Source organism: Molossus molossus, unplaced genomic scaffold (assembly GCF_014108415.1).
Source record: "Molossus molossus isolate mMolMol1 unplaced genomic scaffold, mMolMol1.p scaffold_m16_p_8, whole genome shotgun sequence".
Classification (NCBI taxonomy): Eukaryota; Metazoa; Chordata; class Mammalia; order Chiroptera; family Molossidae; genus Molossus; species Molossus molossus.
Genome location: NW_023425402.1, coordinates 53,771,544 through 53,791,908, shown reverse-complemented (window position 1 = coordinate 53,791,908; position 20,365 = coordinate 53,771,544). Strand labels below are relative to the sequence as shown.

General features: G+C 33.2%; 1 protein-coding gene across 2 annotated transcripts in view; it reads right to left on the bottom strand.

Annotated features, from left to right (window-relative positions):
* ASCC3 (activating signal cointegrator 1 complex subunit 3) overlaps nucleotides 1-20,365 on the bottom strand; it is a 303,300-nt gene that overhangs the window by 257,296 nt on the left and 25,639 nt on the right. For both annotated transcript variants that reach the window (XM_036248171.1, XM_036248170.1), the window contains one exon: nucleotides 15,572-16,131. In XM_036248171.1, coding sequence (XP_036104064.1) covers nucleotides 15,572-16,131 — 560 coding nt within the window. The remainder of the gene's footprint in view (nucleotides 1-15,571; nucleotides 16,132-20,365) is intronic.

Here is a 20,365-nt window from a genome sequence, read left to right as displayed (position 1 = left end):
AAGACATTTGATTATAGAATTTTTCCACAGCAATTCCAAGTTAACCAAGTTTCCCATATCTTGTATTTTATATAAACTTTAAGCTCAGAATTCCAAATGAATTCACTTTCTTCTTGTTTCTTTTTTTGAGTTTTTAAAGAGCTTTCCAAATATAGATTCTGGCATCTATCACAGTAGTAAACGCTATCGATGTTGAAGCTGTCCTGAAAACAAGTTCAATAATTACTGATTAAAGTACTAAGGACAGACAAAATTAAAAAAACAAAAAACATTTTCAGGATAAAAAGTACTTTACCCCAAAAATGGCAATAAACCAATACCTCAGGTAAGGTTTGCAACCAACTATTAACTCCATCTAACTGTATTAATCACTAGCAGATGGTTCTCTATCTTGTTTAATTTAGATACTTCCTTGTTTAATATTGTAGCCACTAGCCACATGAAGCTATTTATGTTCTCAGTAACTGCAATTAAACAAAGTTTAAAATACAATTCCTCAGTTATATTAGCCACATTGCAAGAGATCAACAGCCACATGGCTAGGGACTACCATGTTGGAAAGCAAACAATATTTCAATCACTGCAAAAAGATAGTACTGCTCTAGACGATACTTTGTTTCTACTCTAAGATGCTCTGCTGAGATCTAGACACAGTATGTATACATAGCATAATTTATGTCTAGTTGTATCATTCTATCAAATTAGATTTTTTTAAAGCCTGTAATTTTATATTAGTGATGTACTTCCAACAGGTTTTAGCAAATACATGACCACTGCATATATCCATCGTTACAGTATCACACAGAATAGATTCACTGTCCTAAAATCTCCTGTGTGCCACCAATTCATCCCTTTCTCCTTTCTCTCCAACCCCTGGCAACCACTGATCTTTTTACTATTTCCACAGATTTGTCTTTTCCAGAAAGGCATACAGTTGGAATTATACAGTGAAGCCTTTCAGATTGGCTTCTTTCTCTTAGCAACACTCACTTAAGTTTCCTCCAAGTAGCTTGATGGCTCATTTCTTTTATCACTGAATAATATTCCATTATATAAATATACCACAATTTGTTTATCCATTCCCCCACTGAAGGATATCTTAATTGCTCCCAAGTTTGGGAAATTATGTCTTCATTTTTTTTTTATTTCATTAAATTCTGCTCTTCACATATATTATCATATTCATAAAAAATAAACAAGTCCTATACAGAGACATGTTGAAAGAATATTACTAAGTTGTACACTTTTCCTTATTTTTTTCTTCTCCAACCTTTCTATAACACATATCAATTAGAAAATGTTTTATTTTATTATTAAATAATACAAACCAGATTCTGATTTACCAATTGTTTTCACATTTTGTTAAGTAGATAAAGCATCACTAACTTAATAAATAAAATGGGCTTTCATACATTCACCATATTCGAAATGAACACCAGAGAGTATATAAACAAAAAATCCCTTATCACTTAGACAAATCAGCAAATAACTAAAGTACAAAGCCCAGTGATCAATTTAAACTTGATTTCCTCTATCAAATCTTATTTTTCAAAGGAAAAGCCTTGTTTTACTAACCACATGGGTATCACTCTGACATACAGCATTTTCTAAAACACCTTATCAATAAAGTATTTTAGTAATTTTATTAAAAATTTTATTTCATAACAGCAATAAACTAAATATATTAACTATTTAGTAACTTGAGTTAACAAGCAAACCCCTTAGCCTAATACCTAACTGAAACCAGCTAAGAGGACGATGCTGCAACAAGGACAGGTTGTCCATTAGATGGTATCTAAGTAGAAGAGACAGCATTTTGAACTAAGCTAATTAGGAAAAGAAATAGCAGCTTATACACTGAAATTAAAAATTTGCTTGAGCATCTAAATAATAATGGAGCAGGTGGGTGAGGTATTATATTTCAAGTAAGCTCATTTCTTTCAATATCAAAGGAAAATAAACGTTTTTCAGAGAAAGAAATACCCATAATTCCTCGTTACACATTTTATATTTGTATGAGATTTATTTATTACATTTCATGGTAGATTGATAAATACAAGCAATAATGTTTAGTCTTTTCCTTATTGGCAAAGACAAGAAAAATTACAGCATTTATCAGGGGACCTTTCTATTTGGGGGATTTGAAAGGCACTAAACTCTACCTACACAGAAATTCAATCCCCAAGAATATTATATTATACATCACTTTTTCTGAGTATCAGCTGATGTACAAAATGCATAAGAAATTAAGTTATAAGAACCAATACTCATATAACACTGGAGACAGGATTAAAAGTAGCAAAATGTAAGTAATGCTTAACAATAATATAAGTAACAATGAGTTCCTGGTTTATTTTTTGTTTTGTGTGTGTGTGTGTGTGTGTGTGTATGTGTGTGTTTCTTTCTAGAATCATCAAAATAGTTGTAAAGGCTGTAGTTAAGTTATTCTTATTAAAACAACATAATGGAGAAAAAATAATTTTCCATTACCTTAAGCAAACTCGATTTTAATTTTAACCCTAAGTAGAAAGAACAGCTGAGTAAGTGTGTACTGGTCACTATTGTGACAGTACAACTGGTACGTACATTCTATATACTAAATTTAGTTCTATTTTCAAATTGTAGCTAAACCCTTACTCAGTTTGTCACAATAAAAAATATGATGATCCTATAAGGATAATAACAGTTATTTCGCTTTTTAAAAACACTAAAATGCATTTTACTTTTAAACATTTTAAAATTTTCTTGAAAATTTTATGCTTAAGATAGGAAAGGAGGCTGCCTTAGAGACTAAGAGGAAGAAAAGATGGCACCAAATGCATGCTTTGATCTACCTCCTTTAGTAAAATACAATGAGAAAAATAATCTAAAAGACACTTCAAACTAAAAACAATAGACATATGTCCCTGGACCAGAAATTAAGCAAAACAAGCAAAGCACTGAGCAGGAATAAAGTGATAAGCTGGGCTCTAGTTCTGGACAGTAAGGCCAGGAGTTTGGCTCCTATGGGGTAACCTAGACGAAAATGGCTCCATACAGTTTGGGAGCTACAGCCAGGCTTTGCTGGAAGCCAGGGTATGGGCACGGGGCTCCACTGTCCATGAGAAGGGGCCGAAAAGAACTACTGCAAACATGATACTTGGGGTCACAGCTACATGGGAATCTAAGACAGGGAGAAGGGAAAATTTGGGTGGAAGAAGCCAGAAATCAACATCAGCAAAAAAATTTAAATTCTAAAACTTATGAAGAAATCTTACACCAAAAAGGCAGTGAACAAAATCAATAAGGGAACGTAAGTTCCCTCCAGAAGACAGTAATACAGAACAATGTGACAAAGACTTTAAAATAAGTTATGCTATGAAGCTCAAAAGCAGTTGCTTCAATTAAAATACTTTAGGAGACAAAGAGGGTATATGTAAACACTCTCCACTTTCTGCTAAATGTTTTTGTAAATGTAAAGCTGCTCCAAAGAGTCTATTAATTGTAAAAAGATGGTGTATGATTCAAGAAAAAATAATTATAAAGCTATTATCAATCAAGATGATTATTCTTACTATGGATAAACTTATGTAAAGTAGAAGGATAATCCACTTGTATTTTAAACAAATATTACCTAGCAAAATGCCTTATACATTGGATAAAGGATATTTAACAAATCTTTGTGGAAGAAAAAAAAAAGTAACAAACAGGTAATTAATTATCAATATGGGGCTGATGTCTGTCAGTGTTAATCACTGGGTCAAAAAATATATCTCTTTTGGAATTTCTCATTGTGATCTATTTTATTTTTCAGAAATAGTAAGTGTTCTTGAGGTCACTTCACAGGGTGGGGCAAAAGTAGGTTTACAGTTGTTTGTATGGAAAATAATACAATAATAAATAAGAATACAAGAATAGGCTCTATTCGAGTACTCACAACTGTAAACTTACTTTTGCCCTACCCTGTATATTTTTAGAATATTTCAAATGTTATCATGATTAATGTTGAGAGCATAAAAAAGAAAACAAGTAGTTGTAAACAGATTAAAAGCTAGAGCGAGAGGGAGGGAGAGAGAGAGACAGACATCGAGTGGTTGCCACCCACATGACCCCATTGGGGTCAGGGACAAACTGCAACCGAGGTACATGCCCTTAGCAGGAACCAAACCCGGGCCTCCCTGATCTGCAGGCCAATGCTCTAACCGCTGAGCCAAACCGGCCAGGGCTAGATTAAAAACTGTTAAAGAAGAAACCCATTTCCATTGTTAAAGAAATACATCTCTTATAACTGGATGTAACTAAAAGGCCATCAGACTTCTCCCAACTTTGTATGTCTAAAGGTTATTAAACTGTCAGATGTCTCATTTTATACCTAATGCATGCTATGTTAATAAAAGCTAAAACTTATGTGGGGAAAAAAGACATGAGCATAAAATCAAAAGCTGGTTCTCTGAGTAGAAAACAAAACAAAACACTCCTCCAGCAAAAATGAAAAGTCTTACAGAAAAGGCAGACAGAAAAAAAGTGGCAACATAACTAAAAGCTAGTGTAATTGTTTTAATAAGAGGTATAGCTAAAAGCTTGAGTACTTAGATGAAATGACTAATTTCACAGGAAATATAATTGACAAACGATATAAGAAACAGAAAAATCTGACTAAACCAGCAACTACTGGAAAATTTGAATGAGTGATCAAAGTCTGCCCTCCAAAAAGACACCAGACAGTTTTCTTTTTTTTTTTTTTTTCTTTTTTTTTATCCTCAACCGAGGACATTTTTCCATTTTTTGTTCAGGTACAGCAGGAGGGAGAGGGAGGAAGAGAGAGAGAGAAAAACATCGATGTGAAAGGGATACATCAAGTGGCTGCCACCGCACGACCAACCAGAGCCGGGGACAAACTGCAACCGAGGTACGTTCCCTTAGAGGGAACCGAACCCGGGTCTCTCTGGACCGCAGGCCGACGCTCCAACCGCTGAGCCAAACTGGCCAGGGCGACACCAGACAGTTTTCAAAGTGCATATCAAATTTTCACAAAAGAGAGAATCGCTTTCTTATAGAAACTTTTTTGCAAATAGAAAAAGAAAAAAGCTCCAGAAGTTTATCACATGAAGCTGGAATAACCTTAGGTATTAAAACAGGATGATTTACAAATTCTCTATTCAAGATGGGATTCTAAGCATAGTAGAAGGATAGAAAAACCATATAATGTACCAGTGCCTATCCAAGAAAGCCCCAAGAAAAAGAGGAGATATTCTGATTCTCATAAAGATAACACATGCATTTCCTTTTTTAATTACAGGAGGTATACCCGTAACATGCAGCACCTCTAGTATATGTAATAAATGGCAGACATTAAACATTACAGTAAGCCTAAACTTACTATACTCAATTTAGGGGATATCTTTGAGATAATAAGCAATTTTAGATTTGCATATGAAATTAAAATGATGTACATACTGAAAACTAAAAATAACAAGATATCAAAGAAAACATTTAAAACCGAATAATTTGAAAAGATTTTGAATTAACAGTCCATGCTGAACTGAGTAACAGAATAATTACATAAAGTGGAGTATATTATTTACACCACTAAATTATTCTTAGTTTGGTTTGTGGAATAAAAAGTCATTAAATATTCATACGTTCCAAAATAAAGTCTTAAACAACATTATAAAAGAGCATGAAAATGAGGACACAACTTATTTAGCATTTATTTGTCTCTCAAGAAAATATGCTAAGCAAATCTGTTTTTTTGCATTGCCGAAAAATTAGATAAATTATATTTTCATAATAATTAATGCTCATTATTTACAGGCACTTAATTTAACACAATAATGTAACAAAGCTAAAATCAAGGTCACTTACAACTTAATTAAAATTAATTGGAATGTGAACACGATTTATTCCCCACATACCATAATTAATTAGGTGTGCAGTAAGTAAGGTTACAGCTAGGTACTACTATACGAATATTTAAAAGCTTACTTTACATTTTTATATACATGAAAATATGCTGATTTCAAATGCCTTAGAGAAAACAAATGAACAGTTATCATATATGTGTATGTATGTGCACATGTATATATGAAGTTGAACAAAATTAATGTATCAAATTTTAAATATTTGAATGATTACAGTGATTTCTAAATCTATTAATCAGACTAATTTTGTTTACATAATGATCATTAAAACATTATCCAAAATGCTTTTTTATCTCAAATACTATAGAATCCAAAAATGTATCCTTTATTTTACTAACACAATGTTTTATATCTTTCCAATATCAATGTACTATAGATATCTCTCAATACATGCAATCCACGTGTTCCTCCAAATTAGTTAGTCATAACAACACTCATTATATCAAACACAATTTTCTTGCCCATTCCTCCTTTAAATGTATGAATGAAAGTTCCAAGAAGAGGAGACTTAAGAAAGCAGGGTAATGGGCCTGTGTTGGTAAACTTTGTTAAATTACCTTTTTGTCTCCCAAAACCTAGGAGTACCTGACACAATAAGAATGAATGAATGAATGCCAGAAGAGATGGCTAAGACAAAAAGTATAAAATTGGGCAAAATGTCTTACTCCTTGAACAACCATACCAATTAAGAGCAAAATATTTGGAATCTATTATTGCCACAAATTGGAAACAGCAAGTAATTTTAAATACTTATTTTGACTTTAAGGTAACGTAGTAATAATATATTTCTTCATATCTTAAATAAATCATCAAAATCCAAATCTCTACAAATGTCAACAAAGTAATCATTCAGCAAATGTGACTAAATTTTCACTAAAAATCTCATTACTCACCCAAGTGCTCATTATATTTAAAGAACTCCTGAAAATTAAAAAGGTCTGCAGAGCTGAGAGCTGTCATATACCACCTACCCAGAGGTCCTAGTGATAATCCTCGGGCTATCTGTCTTCCACATACACCTCTTCAGATATCATGTTCATTCTCCTATCCTACCATAGCTTTTTTTCGTTTGGAAAGTATAACCAATTGCAGTTTTTCAGGTCCTCAGCATAAGACATTATTTCCACTTCCTTCACCAACTTGATCAGTCTTCTCTAGACCTCTAGTAGGATTCTAGCTCCCTTAAAGTGTGGTGACTCCGTGCAGCCTGAAGAGCTGAAGGTTCATGAATTACCATCACCCATTTTTAGACTATTTCTTTAATAATAAAACTGTATTATTTCCTAACTACATAACACTACTTACAACAGATCATATGAAATACGGACCATCTGTAAGTCACTATTCTAAGTGCTTCAAGAACTTTACATCATAGTATATATATTATATATTCACAGCCAACATATATGGAAAACCAATGATTTTTCCATGTTAACAATGAGAAAACTGCAGCTTAGAAAAGGGACTTGGTCCAGGATCAAACAGTTTATAAACAATGCAGCTAGGATTCATACATGTGTCTAACCCAAGTCCATGCTTTTAACCACTTGAATCTGCAGCTCCCATGGCTGACTCACACAGAATTTATTTTTACAAACACAGATGCTAAAACAAATCTGTCTATCTGGAATTAACAGTACTCCTGGTTACAAGTATATGAACTTATTTATCTATTTTATCACATCACATTCAGCCCATCACTCTAACAACTGGAGCAATAAAAGAGGGGGGAAAAGCAACATACAATTAAGATAAATAAAAAATAGTTAGTACTTTCCCCAACACAGATTACAAAACTTGAGACCTGTTATAGCAGATGCAGTACTTCAGTTTCCTAAATGTTACGTTTAGTTAAAAGTAGAGCAAATAATTCTTGAGTTTTCTTCATAAAAAATTTCATCATTTGTAAAGTAAAAGTAGGAATGAATAAGCTAAAATAAGAGACAATTTAGAAATAACAAGAACCTTGGGAAAAATTGGTTATATCACTTTACAGTATGCAATATGAGCATATTCAGATATGTATTCACAAATTAAATACAGAGAAAAGATACATTTGATCCGAATAACATTCTACCCAAAACCAGTGAGACTAAGTAGAAAAAAAGTTTTTGTTTTTTAAAATTGGAGGTTCAATCGTGTCTTAGGGATTGCCTTTCTAAGCAAAAACACAAAGGAGATTACTAAATGAAAATATGGACAGACTTGCCTTCTTGAACACTTAATACAACTGCCCCAAAACTTAATTTCATTATAAATATTTTAGAAATAAAAAAAGTAATTCAACCTCATAAAATAAACTGGCAGTTCTCACAAGACAACAGTAAGTGGCCTGAAATATAGTATAAAAAAATTTAAACTCGCCCTGGCCGGTTTGGCTCAGCGGTTAGAACGTCAGCCTGCGGTCCACAGAGACCTGGGTTCGGTTCCCGCTAAGGAAGGGCATGTACCTTGGCTGCAGTTTGTCCCCGTCCCTGGTTGGGTCGTGTGGGTGGCGGCCACTCGATGTGTTCCTTTTACATCGATGTTTCTCTCTCTTCCTCTCTCTCCTTCCCGCTCTGAATAAAAAATGGAAAAATGTCCTCGGGTGAGGATAAAACAAACAAACAAACTTTAAACTCAATTATAATAAAAAATGTAATTAAAACTGAATTACCATTTTCTCTCTACTAAACAGGCATTTTTTTAAAAGCATGATAGGATTTGAAAAAATGTAAGTACAAGGACACTCATATACTACAGGTAGAAATATACACTGGTAGATTCTTTCAGGAAAGTATGTTTTTAGTACTTTTGGATGCAAAATTTTCAGATAGAAATAGATTCAAGGAAAAACATGTACGAGCAAATATTTAGCATGAGTCTTTATTGCAATGTTATTTATAACAGGGAAAGGCTAGATATAATAAATCTTTAATAGCAGAGTATTAATTTAATAAACTAGCTTACGGTGATAAATATAATACTCTGCAGTCATTAAAATTTATTATACAATAGAATATTTTCCTAAAACATGTATAGAAATGACAAAAAAGATTAATAATTGCATATATTATATGATTTTTTTTTAATCCTCACTCGAGGACAATTGTTCATTTATCTTGAGACAGAGTGAGAGGGAGAGGGGGAAGAAGAGAGAGAGAGAGAGAGAGAAACATTGACGTGAGAGAGACACATCAAGTGGTTGCCACCCACACAACCCCAACCGGGGCTGGTGACAAACTGCAATCGAGGTGCAGGAACTGAACCCGGGCCTCTTTTGTCCATGGGCCAACGCTCTAACTGCTGAGCAAAACTGGCCAGGGCTGTATGACCCATTTTAAAAGTACTGAAATTATAAAATACATATAGTCCAAAATATTTACAGTGGATATGGCTGGGTAACATTAAGATTACAGATGAGTTAGTTCCTTCATATTGTGCATAAGGGTGGTCTGAATATTCTACAATGATATATTTTTCAAAATTAAAAAAATAAACAAACTTGTTTTCACATCACCTTTTTTTTTTTTACACATTACATGGCATAAAAACCTTTGTCTTTCACCACAATACGAGAACAAAACTGACTGGATTCTAATAAAACATTATGGCTAATACAGTAGCCATAAACTGAAAAAAATCAGAGGAACATGAGAGAAATGTAGCAAAAATGCAATAAAAACAAATATATTAACAAATATGTTTTAAAACCTATAATAGTATGCTCTATAAGGTTAAATTTCTAAAAATAAAAAAACCTAAGCATACAAAACTGGGAGAAATAACAAAAATAGAGTCCTTTGATCAATGTTTGAAGCAAGAAAATTAAATCAGAACATGTTCTTTCCTTGGGGAAGAGGGGAGAAGAAGTCCATTCTCACTTTGCTTGTATCTTCTATAGAGAATATTAGCTTAAAACAGGAAAGAGCATACCATAAATAGTGAATGCTAACTATGGTAAGAGAAAAAGTAGTAAATAACCTAGCCTCTTCAAATAAGTTCAGCTATTCAGACATTGATGCACCATTTCCCAAAGTTCAGGAACTGCTCCCAGATTTGACCTCAGAATCACTGCTATGAGAAATAATGAAGAAAAAGAGAAATGCTAAATAAAGGCAACAACCCCCAATTTAAAAAAGAACAGAACATGCCTGGCTGGTGAGCTCAGTGGACTGAGCATCATCCCATGGACTGAGAGGTCCCAGTTTGATTCCCAGTCAGGGCCTATGCCAGGGTTGCAGGCTTGATCCCACGTAGGGGGCGTGCAGGAGGCAGCTGATCAATGTTGCTCTCACATTGATGTTTCCATCTCTCTCTCCCTGCCTCTCTCTAAAAATTTAAGAGCATAAAGGAGTTTTAAGAACAAAAAGTCTGAGAACCACTATATTAAATCATACTAATTATTCTGTATCAAAATTTCAAAAGATGCTGGAATCATTTAGAATGCAAATACATATCAAAAAATATATAGTCTTCCCTTGGGTGTCAACCTAACCAATTAATTCCTACTTCTTAGGATCAGGCATATATCTGGAATGGAGTTAGGTTCAGAAATAAACTTGCATGGTTCAAGTAACATCCTCTACATCATCAGTTCTCAACCTGTAGGTCACAACCCCTTTGGGGGTCGAATGACCCTTTCACAGAAGTCGCCTAAAACCATTGGAAAACACATATGTCCGATGGCAATTCATAACAGTAGCAAAATTACAATTATGAAGTAGCAACGAAAATAATTTTAGTTTGGGCGTCACCACAACATGAAGAACTGTATTAAAGGGTAGTGGCATTAGGAAGGTTGAGAATCACTGCTCTACATAGAGTCAAGAGATCATTCTAACAGCAAATGTCAAAACACAAATGTGATAAAGAATAAGTCCCAGCTGCATAAAAGCAAACTATAATATCAATACAACTCAAATTTCACTTTTCTAAGAACTGATTGATTACATAATAACTCCACCAATATTTACATCAGCATTAATAACAATGCAAATCGCATTTAATATTGAAGTAATACCAATAGATATATAGTATAATTCCAATACATCTTTGATAGATCTCCAATGTTCATGTTGTTTATTAATACCTTATCTATTTTACCAAAGAGTGTTAAATCAGAACTTACTTCAAAAACTTAAAAAAGATATTCTTTAAGATAGTGAGACTTGAAAAAGCAAAACAAAAAAATAGTAGTAAAAATAATAGTTCTCTGAATTAATATCTAGGCCTTAAGCATAATTTTATTTATTATTTAAAATAGCTATATATATAATAAAGTATATATAAAATTTACTTATAGATAAAAATATTTACTCTTAATAAAATTTGATATGTGCAAAATTTGATGCTCATCAACGTGGAAGGAAAGACAATAACGTTTGAGAGCCTACAGTGTGTAAAACATTATGCTAAGTACTTCATATATATTTCACAAATCTTCACAGCAACATTGTGAGGCAAATATTTTAAAAGTTAGGGAGGTTTACAAAACCTTAGTAATTTGTCCATAGTCAAGAGGTAAGCAGAAAGAATATGACCTGGCTTTATAAGAAAAAATTCCTTCAGAGAGCCTTGTCAGTTAATGCCTTTCAAAGAATCTGACGGCATACTAAATAGGTACAGTAACCTACACTGAGAAGAAGTCCCAGAATTTCCTCCAATGTCTTGCTTTGTGACTTTAGGAAACAACCGAGCCTCCATTTTTCCTCCCATCTTTATACAGAGGATACCACCCTGTAGGACTGAAGAAACTGGGTATGTCAAGGAGGCAGCCTGGTTCAGGTTCACACATAAAAGGCACTCAAAAGTGGTAGTTTTGCTGTTATTAATACTACTGTTTTCTATGGGGAAAGTTTCTGTTGAAAGTTCACTAACTATATAATCCCAACAGGACTAAACCTATTGCTACAATTCTGATTATGACACAGCAGCAGCAGGAAGATGTCTGTACCAATAATGGATGGGTCCTGATTAAAAAGTAATGTGTATATATATATGTTCAAGTCTTATCTGCTTCTGGTGATTAAAATGTAGTAACTTTAACAAAAATTAAAAAAAAAATGTAAAAGTAAATAAATCTCAAGAGTAGAAAGCACCTTAAAAATTCTCTAGCCCAATCAAATTCTAAGGCTTAATCATAATGACTACTCTTAACAGAGAAATTACTACAAGTCAGAGGTAAAAAGAAGAAAAACCCTTAGGAGAGAATAATTTAGAGGTACAAGACAGGATAAAAGATGGCGCTCCCAAACCTAAGTGCACTGTTTATTAGTTCAACATCCACAAACATAGCATAGAAGTGCTTTAAATGTAACTCCTGCAGAAACATTAAAACTCATGTTTAACAAGGGTCTCAAGGTTTCATCCTTTTTTTTATTTTGGTCAACTCCATATTTGGAATTCCCTAAAAGGTAAAGGCATTGTTTCTAAAGAAATTGTGAATTAAGAGTCATATCGAAGATTCCTAAATATATTTAAATGCTTGATGTTTCAAAGCTCCAAATAGAGGACAATGTACAGATCTACTTCTTGACAAAGTACACACTGATTTAGAACGTCTGAATTTAAATCCTGGATTGACTACTTACTCTGTAACCCTAAGCAAATTTTTCAATACCTCTACAAAATACCTCCAGTGAGCAATAATCCATGAGGCTAACAAAACATTTCCTTAAAGTACCACAAAACAGAGATACCAATAAATGATGTTTGAAAAAGACATCAACTTAGCCACAATGGTAAACATAAAATTTTATTAGACTTATGTATGCTTTTTAAAAGTATGCTTTTTAAAAATAAATCATGTATGGGAGGGGAGAAGTGCCTCAGAATGCAACCTTTTCAGTGCTTAGGGTTTCTAAATTTTTAATCCAGCAATACCTACCACAAAGCATTGCTGTAAGGATTAAATGAAGTGATATTTACACACAAAGTACTTAACATAATGCCTTCCATCATATAGCAGGCACTCTAATGTAGCCATCATTTTTATTACTATTGTCATTGAGATTACTTCTCCCTACATGTTTCAGACTAGAACCTCTCTTGCACTGTCTCTGTGGTAAATGTCATCATATAAATATATTTTTTATTCTCATGTTTCCAACACTAGTTCAATAACATAAAGGTCTTTGGAAAATGGGCTTTAAGTGTCAACCTTCAAAAACATCAGTCATTAGGTCACTAAACTAAATTCAGAACTGGGTTGTATATTGAGCAATCATACCAGCAGCACAGACGTAGGTTTTTATATATGTCTTTAGAGTTACATGTAGAGCCATGACTGGGTGGCTCAGCTGGTTGCAGCATCGCCCTGTGCACTGAGAGGAGGCGGGTTCAATTTCTAGTCAGGGGACATACCTAGGTTGTAGGTCCTGGTTGGGGCAACAGATCAATGTTTCTCTCTCACATCAATATTTCTCTCTCTCTCTCTCCCCTCCGTCTTTTCAGCTTTCTCTAAAAATCAATGAAAACATATTCTCAGGTAAGGATTAAAATAATAATAAAAATAAAAAAGTTACATGTAAAAACTATGTTCCTGTGCTCTGCTAAATTTCTGGAGTAACTGCACACAGCATGGTTATTTAAATATTCCTAGTCCACAGAATCAATTAGATGCTTAAAAAGAAATGGCAATTAGCTATGCCATCACATAAACTGATTACTCTTTTAATTAAACTTTTTCCAGGCTTAAAAGTAAATAGATAACACATAAGGTATAGTACAGCCTAAAGTGAGAATAATATAGTTGAGTATACTGAAGCATTTTTCTGTTGAAGCATTACAGAAAATTTGTTATAACAATATAATTGTACAGAAAGGAATCTAATATAAAAATATAAATAACCTATGCTGTAAAACAAAATACAGTATCATAATGATTATTTTCATTCACAGATAGCAAAACCAAAACACTGACAGATGAACCATTTAAAACTCTACTACCTAAGTCATTGGCAGAATGTGAAATAAATGTTAAACTGTCCATTAAAATCTGGTTGAAAAATCATTGAACCAGGCCACACAATGTGCATCTACAAGTTTTAGAATGACTTATACATAATACACCTTATTGAAATGTCTCCTTCTAATAAACAATCAATTCTCTGACATCAAGGTAGCTATCTTATTCATCCTTTTATATCCAGTAACTAGCACCATACCTAATAAATAGTAAGGATTCAACAAATGTACGATGAATGATTGGATGAATTCAGTTTGACCTTGCAATGAGGTAGGTTATGAAAAGATCTTGAGAACTAGAAATCATTCTCCCTCCAACAATCAGAAGTTTCAGCTTACTATAATCAAAATAGAAAAATTGCTATGTATGCAATTATGGTAAGACAGTATCAGTAAAATTTTCTCAATCAATCATAAATTTGTTATAAATTTTAAAACATTATTAACAGAATGTTAGAGAAAATCCATTTATATATATGAACCAAAGCTGAAATAAACTAAACCAAAAGTAAAACATTCAAGATAAATGACACTCATCACAGAATTAACATTATACCTTACTTTCAAACTATAATCAGCATAATACCTATCACTACTATGGGTTTAGTCCTCAAATACCAGTTTAGCTAATTCCCTAAATTAATTCTCTCAAAAAATAAATAATTAGTATTTTTTCTGTATTCCTGATTGATACTCCATATGTTTTAAAAATTCTTAACTCCAACATAACAAAAATAATCACAGCTACCATATAATAAGTATTTACCAAATGTTCTTATCATTTCACATGTGATACCTCATTTAAGGCTTATACCAATTCTTTAACCTTTGTATTCATATCTCCTTGAGACAGATCAAGAAAACAGAGTCTGGGAAACTTAATTACCTAAAGTCTTAATACCAATAGGTGGGAAAGAAAGAGCTATCTGATTTCAAAGCCCCTGACCTTTCTATGACTATTAAAGTTGGGCTGACATTATTTTAAATTTATATCAGGAAAAGAATATAATGCCAGTATTGAGAGTAAAACTAAATCCTTCAAGATAAACTTTTCATGTGGCAGTAAGAATAGTTCACTTCTGAATAACAACCAAACTACGGCATAGAAAGGAGTTAAAATAATACTGTCCTCTGTGTGGTATACAAAAAACTTATAAAGATGTAATTCTTTATTGGACGAGTCATATAAAATAGTCCAATTATTTCTGGATGTGTTTGTTTTTCATAGCCTGTCCTTTCAAACATAAGAACTAACCAAAAATATTTTTCTAAATCAGCAAACCACGTAATATACAGGTAGAGTTTCTAATATTTTGAAGTTTATTATATTTTCTTCAAAGTACTCTTAGAAATATAAAATGTTACCTTTTATTACTAGGGTAACTATATAATTTATCATTCAAACCTAATACTTTTTTGGAGAAGGAGCACTACTAATTATTACAGATTAATCACAAATCAACTAGGACAGTAACTGGGACATGTGGACAATCTAAGACTGACCTCTACCTTGTCCACTATTCATTATACTCACAGTCCTCCATTATACTCTTTCCTAGTGGAAAGATAAACATGCCTACTATGTAAAACCATTTGGTTGCATATTTGATTACTGAAGCACAATATTAAAGAAGTACTTTTTTTTGCTTACCATGCATGTTTAAAAGGGATATTTCATTAAGATAGCTCACATTAGTGTAAAACTTCAATAACTTCAACTATACCTCATTCTGAAGTTCATCACCACTTTTAACAGAAGCAAGCATATCATATAAAGTACAGCAAAGATCTTCTATTCTTGTAGCTTCAGTCATTTCATTTAAAGTTGCATTTAAGTACTTCTCTACTTCACACCACAAAAAGGAGTCATTTGTTTTCTCCACAGGTTTGACCTCTGGGGTGGAATGTTCCCGAAAATGTTCATTCAGAAACTTCTTGTAATCTAGGCTTATGGTTTTCTGGGGTTCACCATTTATTGGCAGTTCATCAAAGTAGTCCAAATCATGCATGTCAAATGAAAATGCTAAATTATTACCAAATAAAACTCTATTACCATATTCCTCTTTTGTCATCTGGACAAGAGCAGTGAGACTGTCTGGATGAAAATGAGAAGTAATTCGATTGGTAGCATCACAAGCTACAGTGGCAGATGATGATGGAAAGGGACCAAACATCTGTTTGATAGCCTTTGTCTCCTTGTGACCAACACAGTCCTTCAAGTGAAATGTCTTGAAGAGAAATGCAGCCGCGCTTTCAATTGCTTCTTTTCCACTATCTATTCCAACTATTCAAAGACAAAAGAAACAGTATTAGCTCAAGTGAATCATGGTTCAAGTTACCATTTTAAAAAAAAATTACTAACAATATTTTTCTGGGTAAATCCAACAGTAAAAGCATACTGATAAAGATACCGATTAAGAGGGAAAAACTCCTTAAGTACATTCCCAAATTCCCAAAGAACTGTATTAGATAAATAAATCTAATTATTCTGTATCTAAGTAGAGAAACTACCCAATAACAACCCATTACCTCTTTTTAAAAACAATACGAGGCATTAGCTAAAACTTATTTTAAACCAAGTTTTAAAAACTGATTTGATGAGCTAGTTAAATAAACCAATATAAGGGTGTAAAGAAAATGAATTCTAGATTGTTGGAGCTGAAACTTTCTTTACAATTTGTACTGTAAACCTGGGATGGCAACAAATAAATATATATGGGTTTCATTAAAAAACATTTAATACCATAAAAGATGGACATAAATAGAATCTTTTAAAATACACAGCATATTATAGAACATAAAAGAATCTTCTGTTTAAAGAGACCAGAAGTAAATTTCTTACCAAAGTAAGAGGAAGTAAAGGAGAAGCCCCTAATTTCTTTAAGGCATTAATTTCTCATATCTGATTTTCTCAAATAAAAAAAAACAAAAACCTGTATTTGTTTCATAGAATTAAAAAAATAGTCTTAGAGCAGAAAAAAAAGAAGAAGAAGAATTTCAATCTTCAGAGGGCTCCAAAAGTCAATGTGATTCACTTAAAGTAATACTGATAAAGTTAGTAATATAATTACTACGCTAGTATATTCCTGAAACAATGGCTCTAATCACATCATTGTGATTACACATCTTGAACAGTTTACTATATAGCTCAGTAATTCAATCCAAAATCCTACACTCTGACTTCAAGTCATGCCAGGAGCTGGCCCCCATCCTTTTTTCCCCCAGCCTTACTGGCTATTATACATTTCCTGCTCCAGCCAACAAGAATTTCTTAACATCCGAAAACCAGGTCCTGTCCCATTCTATGATTATTTCCATGCCTATAATGAACCTTCTCCAAGGCTTCTGATTGTTCAAATCCTACCCATGTCTCAGAATCAAGCTCAGTTGCCTGTTTCAAGGTCAATACAACATTGTGTACTTTATTATATTCCCTCACTGTACCTAGCCCCAAATAGGTGCCTCAACAGGATTTGCTGAATTAAACTGAGTCCAAGCCTCAATGACAGCAGACCTGTGTTTTTACCCTACAACACACTGTCTCGATAACTTCTTACTGTATATGTATACACAAGTGTAGAAAACTAACAATTTATATGAGTGGAGATAAACAATTTTACAGTGTATGCCTATTATTTCTAATTTATTCTATCATAAAATCTATTTTTATGATTTTAAAGCATTTATAAAACATCTCATCTGACATATTATTCTTTTAGCATTAGGAAAATTCATGACAAAGTCATCTATAAATTAAACACTGCTATTAAATTAATTGAATAGCATTTATGTACATTTTACTCAGTCTGTATATGATGCTTGGAGAACTTAGCTTTTGGATAATTTAGGGACTATTAATAAGTCTACAGATAGTTCAACAGGGTTGGAACTACTAAAATCTGAGCAAAAACAAAATTCACATTTATAAACTAATGCTACTGCTAAGATTATAATATTTATTTATTTATTTAAATACTCACCCAAGGACATTTTTCCATATTTTGTTCAGATAGAGAGGGAAGGAGAGAGAGATAGAGAAACATCGACTTGAAAGGGGCACATCGAGTGGCTGCCACCCGCACGACCCATCCAGGGCCAGGGACAAACTGCCACCCGCATGACCCATCCAGGGCCAGGGACAAACTGCAACTGAGGGATGCGCCCTTAGCGGGAACCGAACCCTGGTCTCTCCGGACTGCAGGCCGACGCTCTAAACGCTGAGCCAAACCAGCCAGGGCTAATATTTATTATTTTTAAAGATATCCTTTTCCATCTTAGAATTTTTCTTAAACAATTTACTAAGAACTGTCACATTAAATTATCTAATTCTTCTTAACAAAATTATCTTTGTCTTAAAGATGATAAAATGGAAACTCAGAGTTAAATAATTTGGGAGAGATCAAACAGCCATCTAGTTATTAAATAGGATTCAAAGCAAACTTCTAATTCCTAAACAAAGTTCTTTGTACTTACACCACACTGATTCCCTGTAAATTCCTATAAAGTAGATTTATCTCTAATTCTCATTTACTAAATAAGCAAACAAATTAAAAAAAATTACCTTAGAAAATAGAGTAATAAATGAAAGAATAGTCTTAATTTTCATACGTGGAATTAACTTAAACAACCATTATTAGGTCACTGATCAAACTATGTTACAGCCACATACACAGTGGGGAAAAGTAGGTTTACAGTCGTCCGTATGGCAAATAATACAATACAATAATTAATAAATAATAATACAAGAATACACTCTGTGCTTTTCATACTCACAACTGTAAACCCACTTTTCCCCCACACTGAATACTGCATTCATTAAGATTAATGCCATAAAATAAACTCCATAATATAGTTAAGTGGGAGAAAAGTAAGGTATGAATCGATTTTTGAAGAAAAAGAAAATCACTGTAGACTCATAGAAATATCCACAAAGGTCAAAAACACATTTGGGGCTTCAAATTTTGAATGAGCATTGACTTACATCAATAAAATTTCAAAATGACATACAAATACTTAAAAATTTTTTTCATGTTTCATAAATTTTACTTGATTCAGCAACAATAACAAAAGATTACATCTTCCATTTTGACAATGAGACAATGTTAGAATTAGGGGGGAAATCATACAACCCTAAACTGAAATTTCTTTAAGAAAAAATAAATTCATGTGATTCATATGAATCAAAATCATTCAATCAACTTATCCACAATTGGCTTAATCCTTACTATTTTAAAAATACCTCTAGTATACAATGATATTCAGGAAAGACGAATTTTAACAAAATCTTGCTTAGTAAGGAAATGTCACAAGAAAGTATTTTCCTTTGATCACAAGCTCTTATTACTCAAAAACTTAAGTGGATAAGGTTAAATTTTAGCATGAAATTAATGCGGTCCTCCATTGAGGTTTTAGAAAATGTGATTCAAAGAAGGTTGAGTAATAAAATCTCAACTCAGAAATGTCTGACTGTAAACTAGTTTTAGTAAATACACTGATTTTTATGAATATTTCTAACTATAAGACACAAAATGTCAGATTTACATAACTTTTAGTGCCATATCTTGAGAGCACTTAAGAAAATACCTTTTTAAATTTGAAATTAATGTTTATTTACTGTATCTTGTGCTAATTTTACTTAGTATATAATTAGAAGGTAACTTGAAATTTCCTTAGACCATTGGTTCTCAAATAAAATGTGCATCAGAATCACCAGGGTTCTTGTTTAAAACCCAGACTGTGGTACTTCTGCCCATTAAGATTCTCTGCCTAGCACAGAGCCTGAGAATGCGCATTTCTAAAAAATTCACAGGAGATGTTGATACAGCTGAAATGAAGATCACATTTTGAGGAAAACCACTGGCTTAGAATAATTTTAAAAATGGTAATTATTAATCCAAATTAAGAAAAAGAAAATACATCTACATTGTAACTCTTTCTATATCCCCCTAAAGTTGTAACATTAGTTGGACAATGGTTCTCCATAAATATTAATACCCTTGCCTAATTACTAACTTTCTAGCACAGCCTACTCCTCGTCTCTCAGTTGGGCTGCGAAGAATGGACAAGGCTTCACACCACAAAGTAATTTCGCAAAAGTTAATCTCTACATAATGCGTTACTTGGCAGTCTGGAAATCGCAATTTTTGAGAAGCACTAGCAAACGTTATTTGTTGCCACTGTTGACTAACAAAGAAACTGCTGCATTCTGAACCCAAATAATTTCTCTGGAGTACTAAAGCCCATAATATCTCACCCCCCACCCCCCCCACCCTGTCCCCCTCTGGTGACCACACAAGCCTGCCCCAGGCAGGAGCCAGATATGTGGTCCAGTGCTCCACCTGCAGGTGATGACAAAGCTGCCACCTGGCACTAGCTGCTGCAGACGCAGATGCTAAGGCAGCTCCGGACTGGAACAGAGAATCGTGGCCCTGGTCAGGGCAGTGATAAAGAAATCACCCTAATTTACTAGTACAACCCACCCAAGAGGCCAGCACTTAGAGCCCTTGGTGACTAAAAAT